Consider the following 18,820-nt stretch of genomic DNA (forward strand, 5'->3'; position numbering starts at 1 on the left):
CTTTTGTATAGTTACAATTAGATATCCAAGAATAATGGCGTGCACGATGTTTAGGAACTAGGGCATTCTTTTCTAAAATATTCTGAAGTCAAAATCAGATCTATTACATGCGATCTACGTATACTATTGGTCTAATGAGAGCAACTTCAAGGGGAGAAGGTCAGGGACGAAGGCACACTGGAACCTGGGGGACCCATGGGCCCCTCAGCAATATGTATTATTATAATATTAGTAGTATTATTTAGACATTAAATATCTGATAGAGTCTTAGCTTACTTGGTTTAAGAGTTGGTCTGGTAGCTTTGTGGCCTGAGTTTGAAACTCACTAACCTTTAATTTTTATTTCAATGTCAAAGGAGTATAATATAGTTATATTTTTAAATCTAATCTTTTTATTCTTATAAAATATTATTTGACAAATTTATTTATCATTTATTACACACCCTCTGCTCTTTCTTTCTCCTTATTTTTCTATATTTTTTGCAACTCCATATCGCTATGCTGTAGCATTTTTCGGCAAAACTAACATCGAAAAATATCAAAAATTTGGGCCCCCCAACGTAAAATTCCTGGCTTCGTTAGAAGGTAAATGAAAAAGATATACTTATACCTTCTAAAAAAGTGTAATATACTTTTCTAAAAATCAATCAATACCAAGGATAAAAGATATATAGAAAGGTATATCATTTTAAAAAAATAAAATAATAGTATAAAAGCATTAAAAAAGCATAAAGTGTAATACCATCTCAAATACTTTCTCTTTTGGAGAATGATTTTTTATGAAAAGAAGGTAAATATGGTGGTTATATGATTTTACCTCTCCATTGATGGTGGGGTAAAGATACCTCTTCAAAATGGGAAAAAGTATAATACCTTCTCAAATACCTCTCCCTTAGAGAATGATTTTTCATGAAGAAAAGGTAAATATGGTAGTTATATTAGTTTACCTCTCTATTTACCTCTTCCCTTGGAGATGCTCTGAGTGAATAAATAATGAACACATAAATATATAGGTGGTGTTCGATTTTTAAGATAAAATAATATCAAAATACAATATAGGATTGGGTTGTGAAATTGTTTTAGTCATAGGGAGTTTAGCTATGACTAATTATCCCATGATTATCCATCTAGGATTGAATTGTGGGGTTAATCTCATGAACCAAACACACTACAAATTTAATCATGGATATAATCTTACAAACCGAACAACCCCTATATAGTGTAAAAGTCTAATCAAGGGGTTCAAAAGAAAAAGAAGATCAAAATAGATTAAAAGACGAAAAACGATCTTTGGATTCCACATTAAAAAAATATCTCAAAAAATAAAGAAGGATAGGGGATGACTAAAGGTAAAAGAATTTGACAAAAATAGTCATTAAGTGATGAAGGATATTAAGAACAAGAATTTATTAAGCGCAAAAAGCTTTTGCAACATACGTGTACAGTTATTTTTAAAATACGAGAAACACAAATAAGACTATAAAAACGTGTAAACAATGAAATTGTAATACTCTCTGTAAGATATTCCGTATGTATAAAAAAATATGAGCTTCCATTGGATTTTTTCTCAATGAAAAGTTATTACTTCTTGTGTTCCACAGTAAAAGATTAGTTAATGGGTTAATTGAATTAAAATTCAGTTTATTGTTTTTAATTTTAGGTGATTTCTTAAATGATCAATTCGGTTATAATCTAACTGACCTACACTACTATTCATCATTATACACACATTAATAGATATACGTACACTGATTTGCGTATATTGGCTTAGTGGTAAAGTGATTGATATTTGAGGCAACCGGAGACTTACTTACAAATGTACGAGTTAAACTAGTTAAACTGTAAAAAACACTGATTATATCAAATTTAAAATAATTTGCACCTTAATTCAGCTCAGCATGCTCTCAATTAAACAAAATTAGGTAATCTAATTAAGTTACGTTTTAGTACTGTATCTATTAGGTAAATTCTGCCGTAACATGCAAATTGTTAATTTTGAAATCAATCTCAGGTTTCCGTGGTATGACCGTAACGACCATAATAGATATTATAAGAAAAATATTCAGCAGTCATCAAAATTGAATATCAGAATATATTTGCATAAAAACTAGTACTACTATTAAGTCAATAATTGTATATAAATTCAACGAATCCATGTTTTTAACGCACAGCCAAAATAGACCAGCAACAGACAACAAACTGATTGAATGAACTATGTCGTCTGCTACTAATTAACTCAAAAATTTCCAGTCAATTGATGTATTTGCCATCAACATATGAATTTGCTTGCTCATAAATTCATAATTAATTGCATAGTCCAACATTGCTATTTAGTCAATAGTCTAAAATTATTAAACTCCTCCATTTCTGACCCTAAAATTTATTATTGTTGTACGAAATTGACTAACAGGAGTAACACACTAACAATAATTCCATAATTATGAATATTGCACCAATGGAAGTAGAATCAGTATGACACTGCAAGTGTTAAGTAAAAATGGGTTATTTCTAATAAATACTCCCTCCGTCCCACGTTACTTGAGTCACTTTTTTTTTGCATTCGTTTTGAAAAAATAATAATAAATAATTAAAGTGAAGAGAAAATAAAGTAAAAAAAAATATATAGTTAAGACTCTTCTCTACATTATTCTCTCTCTTACTTTTTTTTCTCTCCATTTTAACTATTTATTATTATTTTTCCAAAACGAGTGCAAAAAAGAAATGACTCAAGTATCGTGGGACAGAGGGAGTACTACTCCTGCTAGTATAGTATCAAACAAAAATATCAAAGTGTCGCACCAAAATTCACAGAATTCGAACATTTTTTTGTCGCTCCAAATACCCTCATCAGCCCCGTTGTACGGTGGGATATTCTTTCGCATGTGGACACTAGCGGAGCTACGGTGGGGCATGGGGGCACGGATTGTGGGCACGAATTTAAAAAATTTAAAGAATAGTAGATTGAAAAAGTTAGTGGAATATGAGACCCACTTTTTTATGTTAGTTTTATAATAAAATGTGAGTGAAATGTGGGACCTACATTTATTGCGGGACGGAACAAAATAGCAAAATGTGACTCTTATTGTTGGACATGAGAGTAACATTTAAAGGAATAATTAAGGAGTCTTCAATTAAAGAATTAAGAAACCATTATACTCCATTTGTCCCAAGTTACTTAGTCGTATTCCATTTTGCGTTATGACAAGTTACTTGAATCATTTCACTTTTTGGCTAAAAACAAAACATCTAATCGTACATACTTTATTCTTTCACTTTTTTTAATTTACTCACTCTTCTCACTTTTATTTTATTTCTCCTCTACTTTATTTAATTTCCTAAACACAATTTTCTTAAATCTCATGCCGAAATAAAAACATCTTAAATAATGTGGAACGGGGGAGTAAGAGATAGCCTATACAAGAACGTGTCCTACTCCTATATAATTTAGGATTGACTAGATTGAATGTGCTATGAATATGATTATGGAGTGGTGAGTCAGTCATCCTGCTTAATTTTCTAAGAAACTGAGTGATATGGTTATTTTATTGTTAAGTCGAATCTACACTATGTTTTTATCATTTATTATTTTTCACTATTTAGTACTCCTTCCGTTCCATAGTAATAGGGGCGTTTTTTCATTTCCGTCCGTTCCATAGTAATAGAGTAATTTCCTTTTTAGTAAAAGTCAACACATTTTTCCACTTTACTCTCTCTTACTTTTTTCTCTCTTCATCTTTCTACCTTTTTCATTTTCCACTTTATTCTCTCTTTACTTAACTCACCTAACGCAATTTTTCTTAATCTCCGTGACGAAAAGTTTTGCCTCCATTACTATGGAACGGAGGGAGTATTATTTATTACTCTCTCCATCTCCCAAAATTCGTCATCATCTGACCCGGTATGAGTTTTAAGAAATGTAATAGAAAGTGAGTTGAAAAAGTTAATGACATGTGGGTCCTACTTTTATATATTAGTTTTAAAATAAAATATGAGTGAGAATGAGTTAGTGGAATGTGAAGTCCATTATAAAAATTGATAAAAGTGAAAGAAGACAAATTTTTAGGGACGGACGATAAAGAAAATATGTGACAAATTTTCAGGGACGGATGGAGTATTATTTTTATAAATGAGTGCAGAAAAGTCAAAATGATTCTGAGACAAAGGGAGGATATAATGTCGTTTTAACCGAGTGTTACATTGAACAGTTGCGACATCATCTAATATCTTCTACACTCATCAGTTTAGAGGGGATCTAGCTTAACGAGCAAACTTGAAACCAAAGATGCAGTTTAAATAAGTTGAATTAAAAATTTCGGACAAGTCCTTTTATTCTGATTATAAATATTTGTAACGTACATTGAAACTTGAAATGTAGAGGATCATTATTCATTACCCCTGTGTAGCGAATGGATAGGAAGGAACGAGAGATTCTTATTGGGTTGTTTGACAAATCGAACGGATTAGCTCGTTATCAGAAAAATGAAAAACCAATAACAACCCAATCCTAATAAAGTCTATCTATTCAAACCCAACCCAAAATCACCAGATTTTTATTGGATCGATTCGATACAAGACTCTAGCTCATTTATTATGTGTGTGCAGTGACGGAACCAGAAAATTAAACAAGCCGAGGAACCAGAAAATTAAACAAGCCGAGGCTGAAATTTTAAAAATATATATAATATTAAAATATTTAATTTTACATGTAATGTCTATTTTCAATTAAACTTTTACGACACCCTATGTGATAGCAACTATTTTCGAGGAGTCACCCTTTCTTGAAATCGCCGAAGAGTAGTCTCATTTCCATTTTTTTTTAAATTTCCCTCTCGATATATACAACTAAGATATCATTCATTCATTCGTCTCCCATTCTATTTCACAAATCTGTCTTGAAAAGTTTCATAGAAGAAAATACTCTCTCGGCACAAGCTGTTGCAACCGGCAGAATCAGTGTCAACTCAATCAAACTGTACACCAAAGAGAAAGCTTTATCTCGTAGAAACCAAAATCTTTGCTAATTTTCCCAGCCCCGATACATCACCCATTGACCATCAATTCTTACCCAAATCGACGAAAGGCGCGGCTGCGGAACTCCGGCAGCGGCGGCAAGCGTAGCGGGGTTGTCTCGCAAAGTTCCAGCCTCTAGGCGTGAACTATCTATGAGGATTTGGGTTAAATGTGTCAAGGGCTTAGAGTTCATTATTAAGTAGTTTATTAAGTTATAAGGCCAACATTAAAAAGAGCCCAACAATAAATTAAATGGCCCAAAACAAATAAGCCTAATTGTCTTCTTCTTCCCCAATTTTTAATTTCTGAATCTGGAACAGGCGGCGGACAATTGGAAACTTTGGAGTACAAGGCTCGGTGGCTCGCTCTGGGGCGGATATCGGTCGGAGCACGGCGGTACAAGGGGGGATCAAGGCCTGGTGCCGGTTAAGCCCCCGCTGACGCGGGGGCTTGGCATTGTGTGGTTCCGTCACTTTGTGTGTGTGTTCGTGTCATATGAAAAAAATTTGTGATCCCGTTAACGATATGATACCATTCAAGTTGACACGACAAAACTTAATATTACACGATTAAAACACCATATAATACGATCAAAACTTTATCACTATTTAAATCTATATAATAACATTAAAGTATAATTTATTTTAATTAAATAAATAATACTTCATCAATATCAACTAAGTTGAGTAATTTCCTTTTCTTTTATCGAAAAAACATAAGTATTACTTTTACTTTTCTCTCTCTTACTTTATTGTCTCTTATCTCTTTACTTTATTTTCTCATAATTTATTTTATCCTAACACAATTTCTTCATCTCTTTGCGCCAATGGCAGATTCAGGAATTGATAACTGTGGGGTCGGATCGGAAAAATATACAGAGTAATATTTAAATTATTATTACTCTATCCATCCTATAAAAATATGAGCAATTGAAATGACACGGAAATTAATGCACAATTAGTAAAATTAGAGAAAGGGGGAGAAGGATGGTTAAATATTGTTAGTGGATAGTGGGACAAATAAGTTATAATGGTGAGTCCATGGTATAAGTTGTATATAAATTGATGTATATGAGTAATAATTTGGGGATAACTATATATGAAAATGTCTTTTATGAGACGGATAAAAATGAAAAGTGCACAAATTTTGATGGGACGAAGGAAGTACTTGAAAAAAAATTATTAAAATTTAAAAAAACATTATGCCATACTCCATTTTGTGCAAGATAGTTGACATCAATAAATATTCACTGCAAACAACTAAAAATTGTTTAATTAAAACATTATTTACAATAATTTAGATTAAATTGATTGAAAGCATTAAAATTCGTGATATACCCAACTATGTATACTTTGTAACTTTAATTTAGTCTCATTAAGGATTCAATATGTAAAATAATGAATTCAAGAAACAATATTAATAAGAGAAAAAAATAGAGAATATTAGTTATAACAATTATTGATTACTCCATTTACTATATATTGAAAAAATAAAATAATAATGATGTTATTACGGGAAACTGTAAAAGATTCAATTTAAAAGACTTGAATTAATATTGGAATTTATATTAATATTGAAACTAAAAATAAAACTACCATTAAATTTAAAAATAAGATTTAAATTAGTTAGAAATATAAGCTGAAAATGAAACGGGTTCTATATTAATCAACAATGAAAAAAAAAAAAAAAAAAAAGGAAGGCCCAATTGGCGAGCCCATTTCCCAGAAAACTAGGAAGACAAAGATTAGTTCTCTTTCCAGAGCATAACGCGCCGCCGGGTTATAAAGGATGGAGCAGAGACGTGAAGGCGGTGGTGTCGGCTGACCCCACCTAGATCCGCCGATGCTTTGCGCAAAAGAATTGCTTCAACTTTATTGAGATAGAGGGGGAGTATTCCTACGCAACCTGAAATCATCGGGTTTTTATTGAGTTGGTCTGATGAGGGCCTAAATCATAGTACTCCTATAAGACTTGGCCCAAATCTATTAACTTTTTGTGTTTTGTGGTGGATTTCATATCGAAATTGTCAGCCTAGATAAGACGAATGATAACTTTAAGTCTTCAGTTCATTTTACACATTACTCAAGATCCCACTAGTATACCATAGTTAGGCAATACTAGGTCAACGGGATTAGAAATGGGACAAAATGTGAGAAATGTAAATCACAGGGCATGTGAGGGACGGGGTTATGAAAAGGAATATGATGCTAACATTAAGCAAGTTTTTGTGACATCCTCAATTTCAGGAAGTACGCATGATTTTGAGGATTTGTGGAAGGAGATGATTTTATTTGCAGTAGTATAACAAAACATTACGCCATTTAAATTTAAAAAAAATCTAGTACAAGGTATGTGAAGGCATTCTGTGGAATTCATGAAGAAGAAAGTAGAACAGAAATATGCTAAAAATGATTTGAGAGAAAGGTTGCTATTTCATTGCATGAGAACCAAAGTACACATATATCATACATATACTCTTCATTCGAACTATCTAGAACTCTACTTTAATCTATTCAAAAGTCTATTCAATACAAGATTAAAACATGTTTACAACCTTAATCAAAACTAACTCTGCAAAACATCTTTCTTCTTCAGTCCTTTGATCAACACGTCTCTCCTAATACAAGGGTGGTCCTCCACCTTAGTTGTCACCTTTGGCACATTCACAAGTTCAGCTCGTGTGAGATTGTTGATTGGTTTCTCTCGTGCACCACATGCTGCACTCACGCATTGCTCATCAAGACTCGACAACTTCACATTGCACACAGTGGCCGGATCACCTTTGCCATCTTCTCTAACAGTATGTACATCTTTTCCTTTAGATATATTCTAAGTGGTGGTTCATGTTCTATCATATGCAAAAGGGAAAGCCCGAGGTTTAAATTAGGGCCCGCACTGATACCTTCAAATATATGCCCATTTCATTTATTGCTTTTTTGGTGTGTTTTGAAACTGCATCAAACGACGCGTCAAGAAATGAGTGTCATTTTCCTAATTTGCCCTTCTGCAATTGGATATACCGATGGAATGAATTAATGTTGAGGGTATATTGGTAACTGAGTAAGTGCAGCCTATAAAAATAATACATAAAAACTCCTAACAGGGAACCTAAACGCCTAGTTATAGAATTAAAAAAGATGGACCGTACCTGGCCCAATACCCATCAAATATTATTCTAATGATCCCATATCTAAAAACTTGAACTAGTCCTAACTATATAGTAGTTCTAACATTTGCGATGTTATAGTGAAGAGTATGAATCTGATCAATCTTTCGATCGATATCAAACTAAATAAAATTCTCTCATACTAATACTCTTTTGTTCGATGGCCTCTACCATTCTAACAATGCTTTCAGTCTTAATACGTAAAATTCGCACATTACAAACATTATGTCACCTCATCCTTTTGGGAAAATATTGCAATTAAATGCTATAATCAACAATTGTGAAACTAAAATATAAACTAAAGTGATAAAAAAAAATTATAAACCTAATAATAACGTGGAAGAAGGAAGGAAGAAAAAACAAAATGAAGCATAGATTATAGTAGTAATATATTAGTATACCAAGAAGGCAAAAAACAATGAAATACACATCAAATGTAAACGGTTGATACACAATCTCAATAGATCAAATTCAACAATCCACACACAAATCTAGCCCAAAGTGCCTGCACTGAGCCGGAGAATCTCTTTATCCTGTCGGAAAAATTGCATGTCACATTCTTGCAAACACACCCACGCTTCAATACCGTCGTTGCTTCTGTTGTTTAGCATAATTATATAATCCATGAGCGGCATTACCCCTACGCTCACCCAGTCGGGCTTTCCGAACCCAAAATCCAGCTCGTAATCGCCAAATTTTGAGAAATCCGTACACCATATCACCTTACAATCGTCGGTTTCGCCTTTCTTGCTAGCATCCAAGAAATTGTCGACCAGCAATTTCCGCCCAAACTCCTTGTCCCCGAGCACCCGCGCGCAGTCGCGGATCCGTGACGCCAAGGCAGGAAAATTCCCGCCTTCAGCGTCTTCTGCGGCTATGTCGAGGAAAGAACCGGAAAGCCACGTGCCAAAAGCGTGCTTTGGCACGGGCGGGACAGTTCTTTCCCGAATATTGATGAGCTGCCCCACGAGGGCGGCTCGGGGCTCCCGGCGGAGGAGGGCCTGGACGAGGAAGGTGGAGATGGCGACCACCCTTGAGAGAGGGGGCTCGGACGTTGTGAGGCGCTGACGGAGTTTCTTTATGGCTTTGCTGTCGTAGCGCTCGGCGATGATGTTTTCGTTAGGTCCGTCGTCGTGGGGAGGAGGATTCTCGGCGGGGAAGTAGGAGTGGTGGTCGAAATAGGGCTGAATTAGTAGTTTTCCGGTGGTCTCTGCGGCCGTGGCCCAGGCCGCGAGGAATGAGGAGAAGGAGGCAGAATCGACGACCCTGTTGTTGACAAAACGGACAAATAATATAAATGAAAAAAATGAAACTGAAACCACTGTATAAGTGTCATGGATCACTATCTGTACGAAAGGCATACAGCGATGGCCAAACCCCCGCATTGAAACTTGTTGATTTGGACGGCGAGGATTGGATGGGTGGGCCCATCAGCAGCAGAAGCGTCTACTGGGAGTAGGTGGTTCTGGTGCTGGGGATCCACGTGGCTGGTCAGGATGAGAGAGAGATCCGCATTGACTTGAGCGGTCGAAAAGAGAGCGCCTTGGTCGTTGCAATCCACGTGTTGTTTCTCCTTGTTGAACCTCCCTGCTAGCGGGTAGAAGTTGGACAGAATTTGAGCCATTGATTCTTCGAGCAAAACACATTTTGATTTTCCATCATTACATGAATAATAGAGGATTCTAGAGTGATTGACGGCCGGGTTGATTTGGTCTAAAAGAGAGATTTTGTAGTGGCCGAGATGTGGCGGAGTAGGCTTACATGGTTTCACTAGCTTCCGCATCACCACCTTCACCTTCATCTTCATTTTCACCGTCACCTTCGCTAGTGATTCTTTTTACCTAGTCAAAGGAGAAAGAAAGAGAGGGAAGGAGACGTTGGGAATATTGGCGATCACGGTTTCTGTGAGTATTAAAATAGGGAAGAAAGAATACGTTGGAGCCTTGGAGGAATATGCTTATTACTCTAGTACTAATATCTTTTTTTGATCTTTAAGGTACTAGTACGGAGTACTTTCTGTTTACTAAAACTCACGTTTATTTTGTAAATTTGAGTTATATCCAGCTGGATAACAGCGAAAATAATTATACTCCCATTAAGTGAACCATTTTTTATTTTGGATATCCTACTCTAAATTACATATTTATAAGAATAAAAATATCACCCTCTCTGCTTTTTCTTTTCGCTCTCTCTTACTTTATTCTTTCTATTTAGACCATCTCCTACAGTACTACAAAACCAAAAATGCAGTAGAATATTATCTCCAATAGTACTGCAAAACCCATCCTATTATAGATTTTTGAAGAAAAAATATATATATTTAGGTTTGCACTAAAAGTATATCAAAAACACTTTTCATAGTTTGAGTTATTGCATTTAAGTCCAAATTAATTCATATTTATCAAAATAGAAAAATGAAGGAAGAGAAATTAAAATACAGAGAAAAAAAAAAAACTTACAGATAAAAAGCGGCGTGTAGAAAATGAAGCTGTGAATTAACCTAATATAATCTTATTAATATTTGATTTAGTTATTAAACAGTAGGCTTGCCCATATTAATATTATATCATTCAATATATTGGAAAAGAAAATTAACGGTACATATAAAATGTATGGAAACAATAATTTTACCAATTTTATTATATTGGAAGAGCCGTCACTTTTTTCCAGCACCAATTTTATTATATAGATTAATAACTAACGGTACATATTATATGTATGGAAACAATTATTTTACTAGTTAATTAAAAACTATACAATTATCTTATATCATATTATTTAATTTAATTTAAGATATTAACAAAGTGGTATGGGTTAGTGTGTAATTTAGATAAAATATATAGGTATAATTGAAAAGTATAAAAAGTTGGTGGGGGGGAATATTCTTTTAGGTTTGAGTTTAGTGTAAATGGTTGGAGCAAAATCAATATTTAGTGTGATATTTACCTAAAATGAGTTTGAGTTTAGTGTAATGGTTGGAGATGCTCTTAACTCACAAAACAACAATATATAAAATTATGTATCGAATTAGAAATGCTCCGCCTAAAGTAGGACTAAAGAAGTAATTAAATGTAGATCTTGAAAGAGTCAATGCTCGTATTACAATACTCTGTACCTTATAGCTACTCACCATGCAAACAATGTTTTCTTTGAGTCAGTCAGCCACGTGATTGATTTCACAAATCCTGGACAACGTGGATAGATCAACAATACCCAAGATGTAGCCTATATCTGTCTGTCGTAGCTATACGCCAAAGAAGGCATGTAGATGTAGGAGTATAACTTTGGCCATCAATATCACAAAACAATCTCGGATGTGCGCCATTGTCGTGCAAGTGTAGGCACCACTCCAAGTTATAGACAACTCTTCATCTCTCAATGCATGCAATCGATGCTATCGAGCATATAGGGGATCCATATATGGTATCCATTTGTGCATATTTATCAATAATTAAGCATTGTGCATCATTTATTTTCTCAAATAAGTATCGCGAAAAGTCTCAATGGATCCGCACAAAAGTAGAGAGAAATTAGAAGGGTTAGTGATCAAATTTATCTTCTCATTTAGTGGTACTATATCTTAATTTTTTATTTTATTTTATTAATATTTATGTAGTTTATCAAGTCTATCTCAAAAAACTCCGTACCCATCTTCTCCCAATCCTTTCATATGAATTTTATAACACGAATTCCATAGATTGTTTGTATGACTCATTCCATAACATACACACGTTCAAGGATGGGTGGTATACATATAAGGGAGCTGCAGACTTTGACGAAAGTAAGTTATATTGCATCAACTTAAATAAATGTGTATTTGTTTGTTGATATAAATATTTTCTAATTGCGGGAAATGCGAGAAGAATTGCGCTTAGAATTACGACAAGAAATACATCAATGCACATCTAAAGTATTTTCTCGATCCTAAATTTAGATTATGTTAGTACGAGTATTTCAGTCTCAGCAGGAAATCGACGAATTGCGGGAGCTGGTAAAGGTCCTTAGTCAACAAGTTCATTAGAGGAGAAGAAGTGAATAGATTTAGTGTTCATGGTATCCAAGTTATGAAACCGTGGTTTGATAGTTACTCCATCCGTCGGCCATTAGGATTCCTATTTATGGGCGGCACAAATTTTAAGAGATGTTAAGAAAAGTGAGTGAAAAAAAGTTAGTGTAATAGGGGTCACACTTGTATATATTAGTTTTAAATGAAATATGAGTGGAATGAGTTAGTGGAAGGTGAGACTCTATTACCATTTATGGTAAAAGTGAACCAGAACTCCTATTCTTAGACGGCCTAAAATGGAAAAACGGGACTCCTATTCACGGACGGAGGGAGTATCATTTTGGAAGATTCAAATCATTAGTTTGGTTTGAAGTGTAAAACAGTACTTATTTTTTATAGTTTGTGTATAATTTGAATTTTGTTATTCTATTGAATAATTTCATATAATTATTTAATAAACCGTAATATTAATTTCAAAAAATAATTAAAAATTATAGAATTTTCTGAAAAAAATATCTGTTGTGCTCGCATATTGTCTAGATAGAAAATAGAATTATGTTCAAGCACAAAAGAGGATCTCGCAAAGTATTAATTTGACTACCAGATCCATTTGCAAGCACTGGTCAGTGTGCTCGCAAAAGTTTGCAACGAAGCTGAGGGAGCACACTTTATGCTCGCAAAGTGCTTGCTGAATGACGTTTTGCAAGCATAATTTGTTATTTACAAGTATTTTAGTGCTTGCAAAACACCTTTTTTTTTTGTAGTGTAGACATAGACTAATTTTGGTGGGAACAAAAAGAAAAAACTTTTGTGAATGGAGGTGGTACATATCTTCAAACCTCAAAAGATTATATGACAAGTTGAACATTAACCTTAAAAGATTATATGACAAGTTGAACATTAGAGATCCGGTTGTTCAATTTAAAGAAGAGTGTTAGAATGGAAAAAAAAATTAAAGAAAAGAAGGTAGCCGGTTCGCGAAACAGTTCATACACACTCTCAATACATAGATTACATTCACAGTCCACAGACTCCACTCATACATTGTTAAAACATCAAACTTATTCATAATCTGCGGAAAAACAGAATGTCATACTCATATAATCATATTCTTGAAAACACACTCAAATTGCTCGCACGAAGCAGGAGAATCTCTTTATCCTGTCGGAAAAATTGCATGTCCGATTCTTGCAAAAACACCCACGCTTCGATACCGTCGTTGCTTAGCATCATTATACAATCCGACACCATCGTTGGCGTTGGCGTTGCGAGGCTGACCCAGTCGGGCTTTCCGAACCCAAAATCGAGCTCGTAATCCCCGGATTGGAGAGATCTGTCGGCAATATCACCTTACAACCGTTGCCATTGAAGAAATTGCCAACCAGCAGTTTCCGACCTAACTCTTTGTCCCCGAGCACCCGTGGTGTGGCGAATCTTGGACGCCAAGGCGGGAAAGTTGTCCCCTTGAGCGTCTGCCGCGGCGAGCTCAAGGGAAGAACCCTTAATCCACGTGCCAAAAGCGTGCTTTGGAAGCCACGGGACAGTTCTTTCCCGAATATTGATGAGCTGCCAGATGATGGCGGCTCGGGGCTCCCCACGGCACGAGGAGCGCCTGCGCGAGGAATGTGGAGACTGCCACCACCCTCAACACCGCTCGCTCGGATGTCACCTGCTGGCGGAGTTTCTGTATGGCTTTGCTGTCGAAGACGTAGCGGTCCACGACGATGTTTTCGTGAGGTTGGTGGGTCCCGGGCGCAAGATTCTCGACGGGGAAGTTGGAGCGGCGGTTGTCGAAATAGGGTTCAATTAGTAGTTTTCCGGTGGTCTGTGCGGCCTTGGCCCAGGCCGCCAGGAATAAGAAGAAGGAGGCGCCATCCATGATCCTATTGTTGAAATATAAGAGATATATAACAATATTCCACATCGATATTGATGTAAAAAGAGAACTGAAATCAAAACAAGTCTTTTGATTTTAGGAAAAATGGAACCCTATGGATTTCTATCACCTGTGGGATGCGCATAAAGCAACGGCCAAACCCTCGCATTGAAAAATGCTGATTTGGACGGTGACAACTGGATCGGTAGGCCCATCTACTGGGAGGAGCTGGTTCAGCTGCGGGGGATCCACGTGGCTCCTCAGGATGATAGAGAGATCCACGTCGACTTGAGCAGTCACAGTCACAAACAGAACGCCTTGGTCGTTGCAATCCACTTGATGTTTCTCCTTATTGAACCTCCCTGCTAGCGGGTAGAAGTTGGACATAATTTGAGCCATTGATTCTTCCAACAAAATACATTTGGATTCTTTGTCATCACATGAGTAATAAAGGATTCGAGTGTGATTGACGGCCGGGTTGATTTGGTCTAAGAGACAGATTTTGTAGCGGCTGAGATGTGGTGGAGTAGGCTTACATGGTTTCACTAGCTTCCGTGCCACCACCTTCACCTTCATCTTCACCGCTCTAAAATAAGAGCAAATTGTAAGTGTTGTGTGTGTGAGGAGGCTCAGCTCAATGCTTGTTCTATATGGAGTTCAACAATTATTTAAAATGCTTAAAGATGAATTTAGGACAAGCTGTTTTGTAACTTTGGTAAAAACTGACATGACTAAAAGATGAATTTGTGGCTGAATTTCTAGTCCAGCACTATATATGCCCTAAACCTTCGTGACAATGTGAGACATATGCATTTAGATAATAGACATAGAGTGAACTACAAAAATAGTCTCTGAACTATGTGTTTATCTCGCCAGTGAACTCTGGACTTTAAAAATATCCCCAGACAACTCTGGACTAAGTGTTTATCTCGAAAATGGTCCTTTTTCACTGTTTCATGACGAAAATACCCTTTTGGAGGGTTTTGGGGGGTTTGGGCAATTTGGTATTTTTTTTATTTTAAATCTGATATTATTTCAGTGATGTACTAAATCTGATATTATTTCAAAATTATCATTCTTCTTCCCTTTTGTCATCCTTCACTTTGTTTCTTTATTTCAATATTAGATTTAATTTTATAAAATTAAATTTTAAATTTCAATTTTTAAATATCAATAAATTTTTTTAATTATTAAAATTACTATTAAATAAAAAAATAATAGTTTTAATCAATATTTGATAGTGTCTATTATTTAATCTATAAGGTACGACAGACGCCTTAGTTTTAATCAATATTAAATAGTTTTAATCATAAATAGATCATATAACACAATTTATTCTGAAATAAATATGCATCTAATGTATAGGAGAATTTGACTAAAAAATTATGAAGTTGACTAAAAATTTGATATAAGAGAATTTTTGTTGAAATTTTCTAGTTAATTTTGATTGTGTTTAAATTAATAAACGAATACTATATTAGTCTTACATTAGATGCATATTTATTTCAGAATAAATCATGTTATATGATCTATTTATGATTAAAACAATAAAATATTAATTAAAACTAAGACGTCGTCATACCTTATTGATTAAATGTTAGACACTATCAAATATTGATTAAAACTATTAATTTGTTATTTATTAGTAATTTTAATAATTAAAAAAATTTATTGATATTTAAAAATTGAAATTTAAAATTAAATTTTATAAAATTAAATCTAATACTGAAATAAAGAAACAAAGTGAATGATTGCAAAAGGAAAGAAGAATGATAATTTTGAAATAATATCAGATTTAGTATATCACTGAAATAATATCAGATTTAAAATGTAAAAAGACCAAATTGCCCAAACCCCCCAAAACCCCCCAAAAGGGTATTTTCATCACGAAACAGTGAAAAAGGACCATTTTCGAGATAAACGCTTAGTCCAGGGTTGTCTGAAGATATTTTTAAAGTCCAGGGTTCATTAGCAAGATAAACGTATAGTCCAAGAACTATTTCTGTAGTTCACTCATAGACAAAATAATTATAGTCCATTCTTCCCACCACCCATGAACCAGGTAGTTTAATTTTCGTGGGGTCAGCCCAATAAATATAGACATATAGTACTAAGTAAATATACAACCAATCATTCACGATCCTGGCTATTGAATGGTTATATATTAATTTGTGCTTCTGTTATTTAAGGAAAAAAAAGCTTACGAAATTAAATACGAAAGGAGCGAATCATACTTTATAGCACTCCCTCTATCCATTATAGAATTTGATGATATAATTTGTTAAAACTCATTATACTATGAAGATCCCGACCCTATGCATGTATGGGAATAGTCACGTTTTAGGCATAAGCTGGTAAGCATGTCACAAAGACTTACCAAAAGAAACACAAGATGAAAGGAAGAAAATTGTGTAATTAGTGGGTGATTAATACACAAATAATAGGTGATTGATACATAATTACATTGTCTAGGAATAGATTATTTCCTACTATATACACGGATGTAATATGGCCTATATTAAGGCAAACCTAGTGATGAATCAAACACACAGAAACCTATTACAATCATATCAATTATCAATATGGTATCACGAGCGGGTGAGGACTCAGAGAATTATCATCATCGTCCATAATCTTTCCCTACCCCCTGTACCTGCAAAACCAGCCAGAAATCATGTCATACACGGAGGAATTTGATGCACTTTTTATTTGCACTATAAATACCTGCAAGTATACAGAGTAGGTATAGTATAGCAAAAGGTTAGTACCGGGTATCGAACACAGGGAAGATGTACACAAAGTATCTATCTTCTACTAGAACTCAATTACTATCTGGAGAAACAAGAATTTTTGGAAACTTTTGAAAACAGTAAATATTAAAAACAGTAAACAACTAAATGCAAGCAAATCACGGAGAGAAAAGTATAGAGATAAGGGGAATTCCAGGGATGTGCTTTCACTTTTATGGTTATACAAATTCCAAACTACAATACCCTAGCACAGTTAATACTTTGAAAGGACGAGTCGCCTAGCTTATGCTCATGCGATACAAACGTTGATTACTAACATTAGGGTTGTCAATCCTAACACGTAACTCCAAAAAGCTCCTAAGACCCTTGAAAAGTCCACACTCTCAATTAACAGTGCCGTTTTAAAGGAAGCTAACTGTAGTGTCTACTAAGTGGATCTAACTCGCTAGAACTCTGTCACAGTTATGAAGCAAGTTGTATTGAATCATACATAATTGTGTCACTCAATTATGAAGCATCATGATTAACTTAGGGAAGAAACAAAGTAAAAACAAAACGGATATTAAATAGAAAACGGAATTGTATAACCAAAGTTGCTACTAACACATCCCTTCCCTAGAATCCTATGAGTTTAGTTACACATGACTGAATAAACTAAAAACATACATTGAAGGGAAAACAATTTGAACATAAAACTAAAGCAAATAAAACCCGTAGGTTGAATCCTTGTCGTTCTTGATGTTCTTGAAATCCTTCTCCAACTCCTTGCACAATTGAAGTACTCTAGCTTTTGATCTCTATGAATGTTGCAAGTAGTCACTCTCTTTCTCTATGAATGTGTTCTTGTTGTGTCAAAAACTCCTTTTGATGAAGCTTGAGGTCCTATTTATAGGGGAATATTATTCCTCATCATAGAAGAAAAAGATCTTCAAAGTTTGGTAAATCTTGCAGCAAATCTAGGGCTGGTCGGATTCGCCGCCTTTCTCCGGCGGGCCGCCGCACCTTGGCCGGCGGTCGCCGCGTTGGAGTCCAGAGACTCTGACCCTTCGGTGGCGGACCGCCACATGTCCTCCGGCGGTCGCCGGGCGAGACTCTTCTCCTAGCGTAAATTTCCGAGGCGGGCCGCCACATAGCTCTGACCGCCGGGCGCCGGCGGTCGCCGTACAACTTCGCGGCGGTCGCTGGTCGCCGTCTGACTCCAGATTTCCAGACTATGCGTTTTTACTCCCCTTTTCGGCTCAAATATGCACATTTCTCACAAAACACGTCAAAATACCAAAATGTATAGAATATGCAAATAATGGACATGTAGAGTGATTTTGATAACAAAAACGGACCAAATAATGGCCTTATAACAGTGCAAAATCCGGGCGTATCAACTCCCCCAAACTTACATTTTTGTTTGTCCTCGAACAAAACATTAAAGACACAAGAATAGACGCACGGAATGCACAAGGACTAGACGTCATAATTGCCTCAAAAGATGAAAGAATAGATTAAGCATGGATTAACACAATCAAATCAAGCAAGGCTTAATAGTGAACTTTCATTACTAACTCGTGGAACACCTTGAATTCAAGCACTCACATGTGGCAAACTTCCAAAGATGGGAAGTGTTCTTTCTCTCACTCTCAAAGTGTATAAAGGTAAAGTGTAAATCACTCAAATCATGCATCATGCAAAGTTTACCATGCTCAAAGTCTAATCCCTCCTCTACTCAATGTGATTAAGCATCAAAAGTCCGAAAGGTCTTTCTTTTCGGTTGTAACGTAGGCTCTTTGGTAGGTGAGGAATATTTGGCTAAAAAGTGACTCAAATATAAAAATATCCCAAGTAGAGTTAAGATGACTCCACTTTTCTAAAACTTAAGGCACTTCTAACACTTTATTTTTCTCCTTCAATTTACTTTCAATCCTTTGATTTTATTTTCTTTTCACAACCTTTCACACATTTTTTTTTCTTCTTTTTTTACACATCCTTTCTTTTTTTTTCTTTTTTTTTTTACACATCCT

The 18,820-nt window shown here is 35.1% G+C and overlaps 2 protein-coding genes across 2 annotated transcripts; both read right to left on the bottom strand.

Annotated features, from left to right (window-relative positions):
* Nucleotides 1–8,600: 8,600 nt before the first annotated feature.
* LOC125220499 (pelargonidin 3-O-(6-caffeoylglucoside) 5-O-(6-O-malonylglucoside) 4'''-malonyltransferase-like) lies at nt 8,601–9,993 on the bottom strand. The gene is made up of 2 exons (XM_089058114.1): nt 9,540–9,993; nt 8,601–9,442 (listed from the first exon to the last, which is right to left on the bottom strand). Exons 1-2 carry the CDS (start codon nt 9,605–9,607, stop codon nt 8,668–8,670), a joined length of 843 nt encoding a protein of 280 aa, XP_088914240.1. The 5' UTR covers nt 9,608–9,993; the 3' UTR covers nt 8,601–8,667.
* Nucleotides 9,994–13,683: 3,690 nt separating this feature from the next.
* On the bottom strand, nt 13,684–14,634 carry LOC125220498 (akuammiline synthase 2-like). The gene is made up of 2 exons (XM_048122664.2): nt 14,189–14,634; nt 13,684–14,065 (listed from the first exon to the last, which is right to left on the bottom strand). The coding sequence occupies exons 1-2, from the start codon at nt 14,632–14,634 to the stop codon at nt 13,684–13,686; spliced, it is 828 nt and encodes a 275-aa protein (XP_047978621.2).
* Between the last annotated feature and the right edge of the window lie 4,186 nt (nt 14,635–18,820).

Source organism: Salvia hispanica, chromosome 1 (assembly GCF_029641045.1).
Source record: "Salvia hispanica isolate PSC_SH4W2 chromosome 1, Shi_PSC_v1, whole genome shotgun sequence".
Taxonomy (NCBI): domain Eukaryota; kingdom Viridiplantae; phylum Streptophyta; class Magnoliopsida; order Lamiales; family Lamiaceae; genus Salvia; species Salvia hispanica.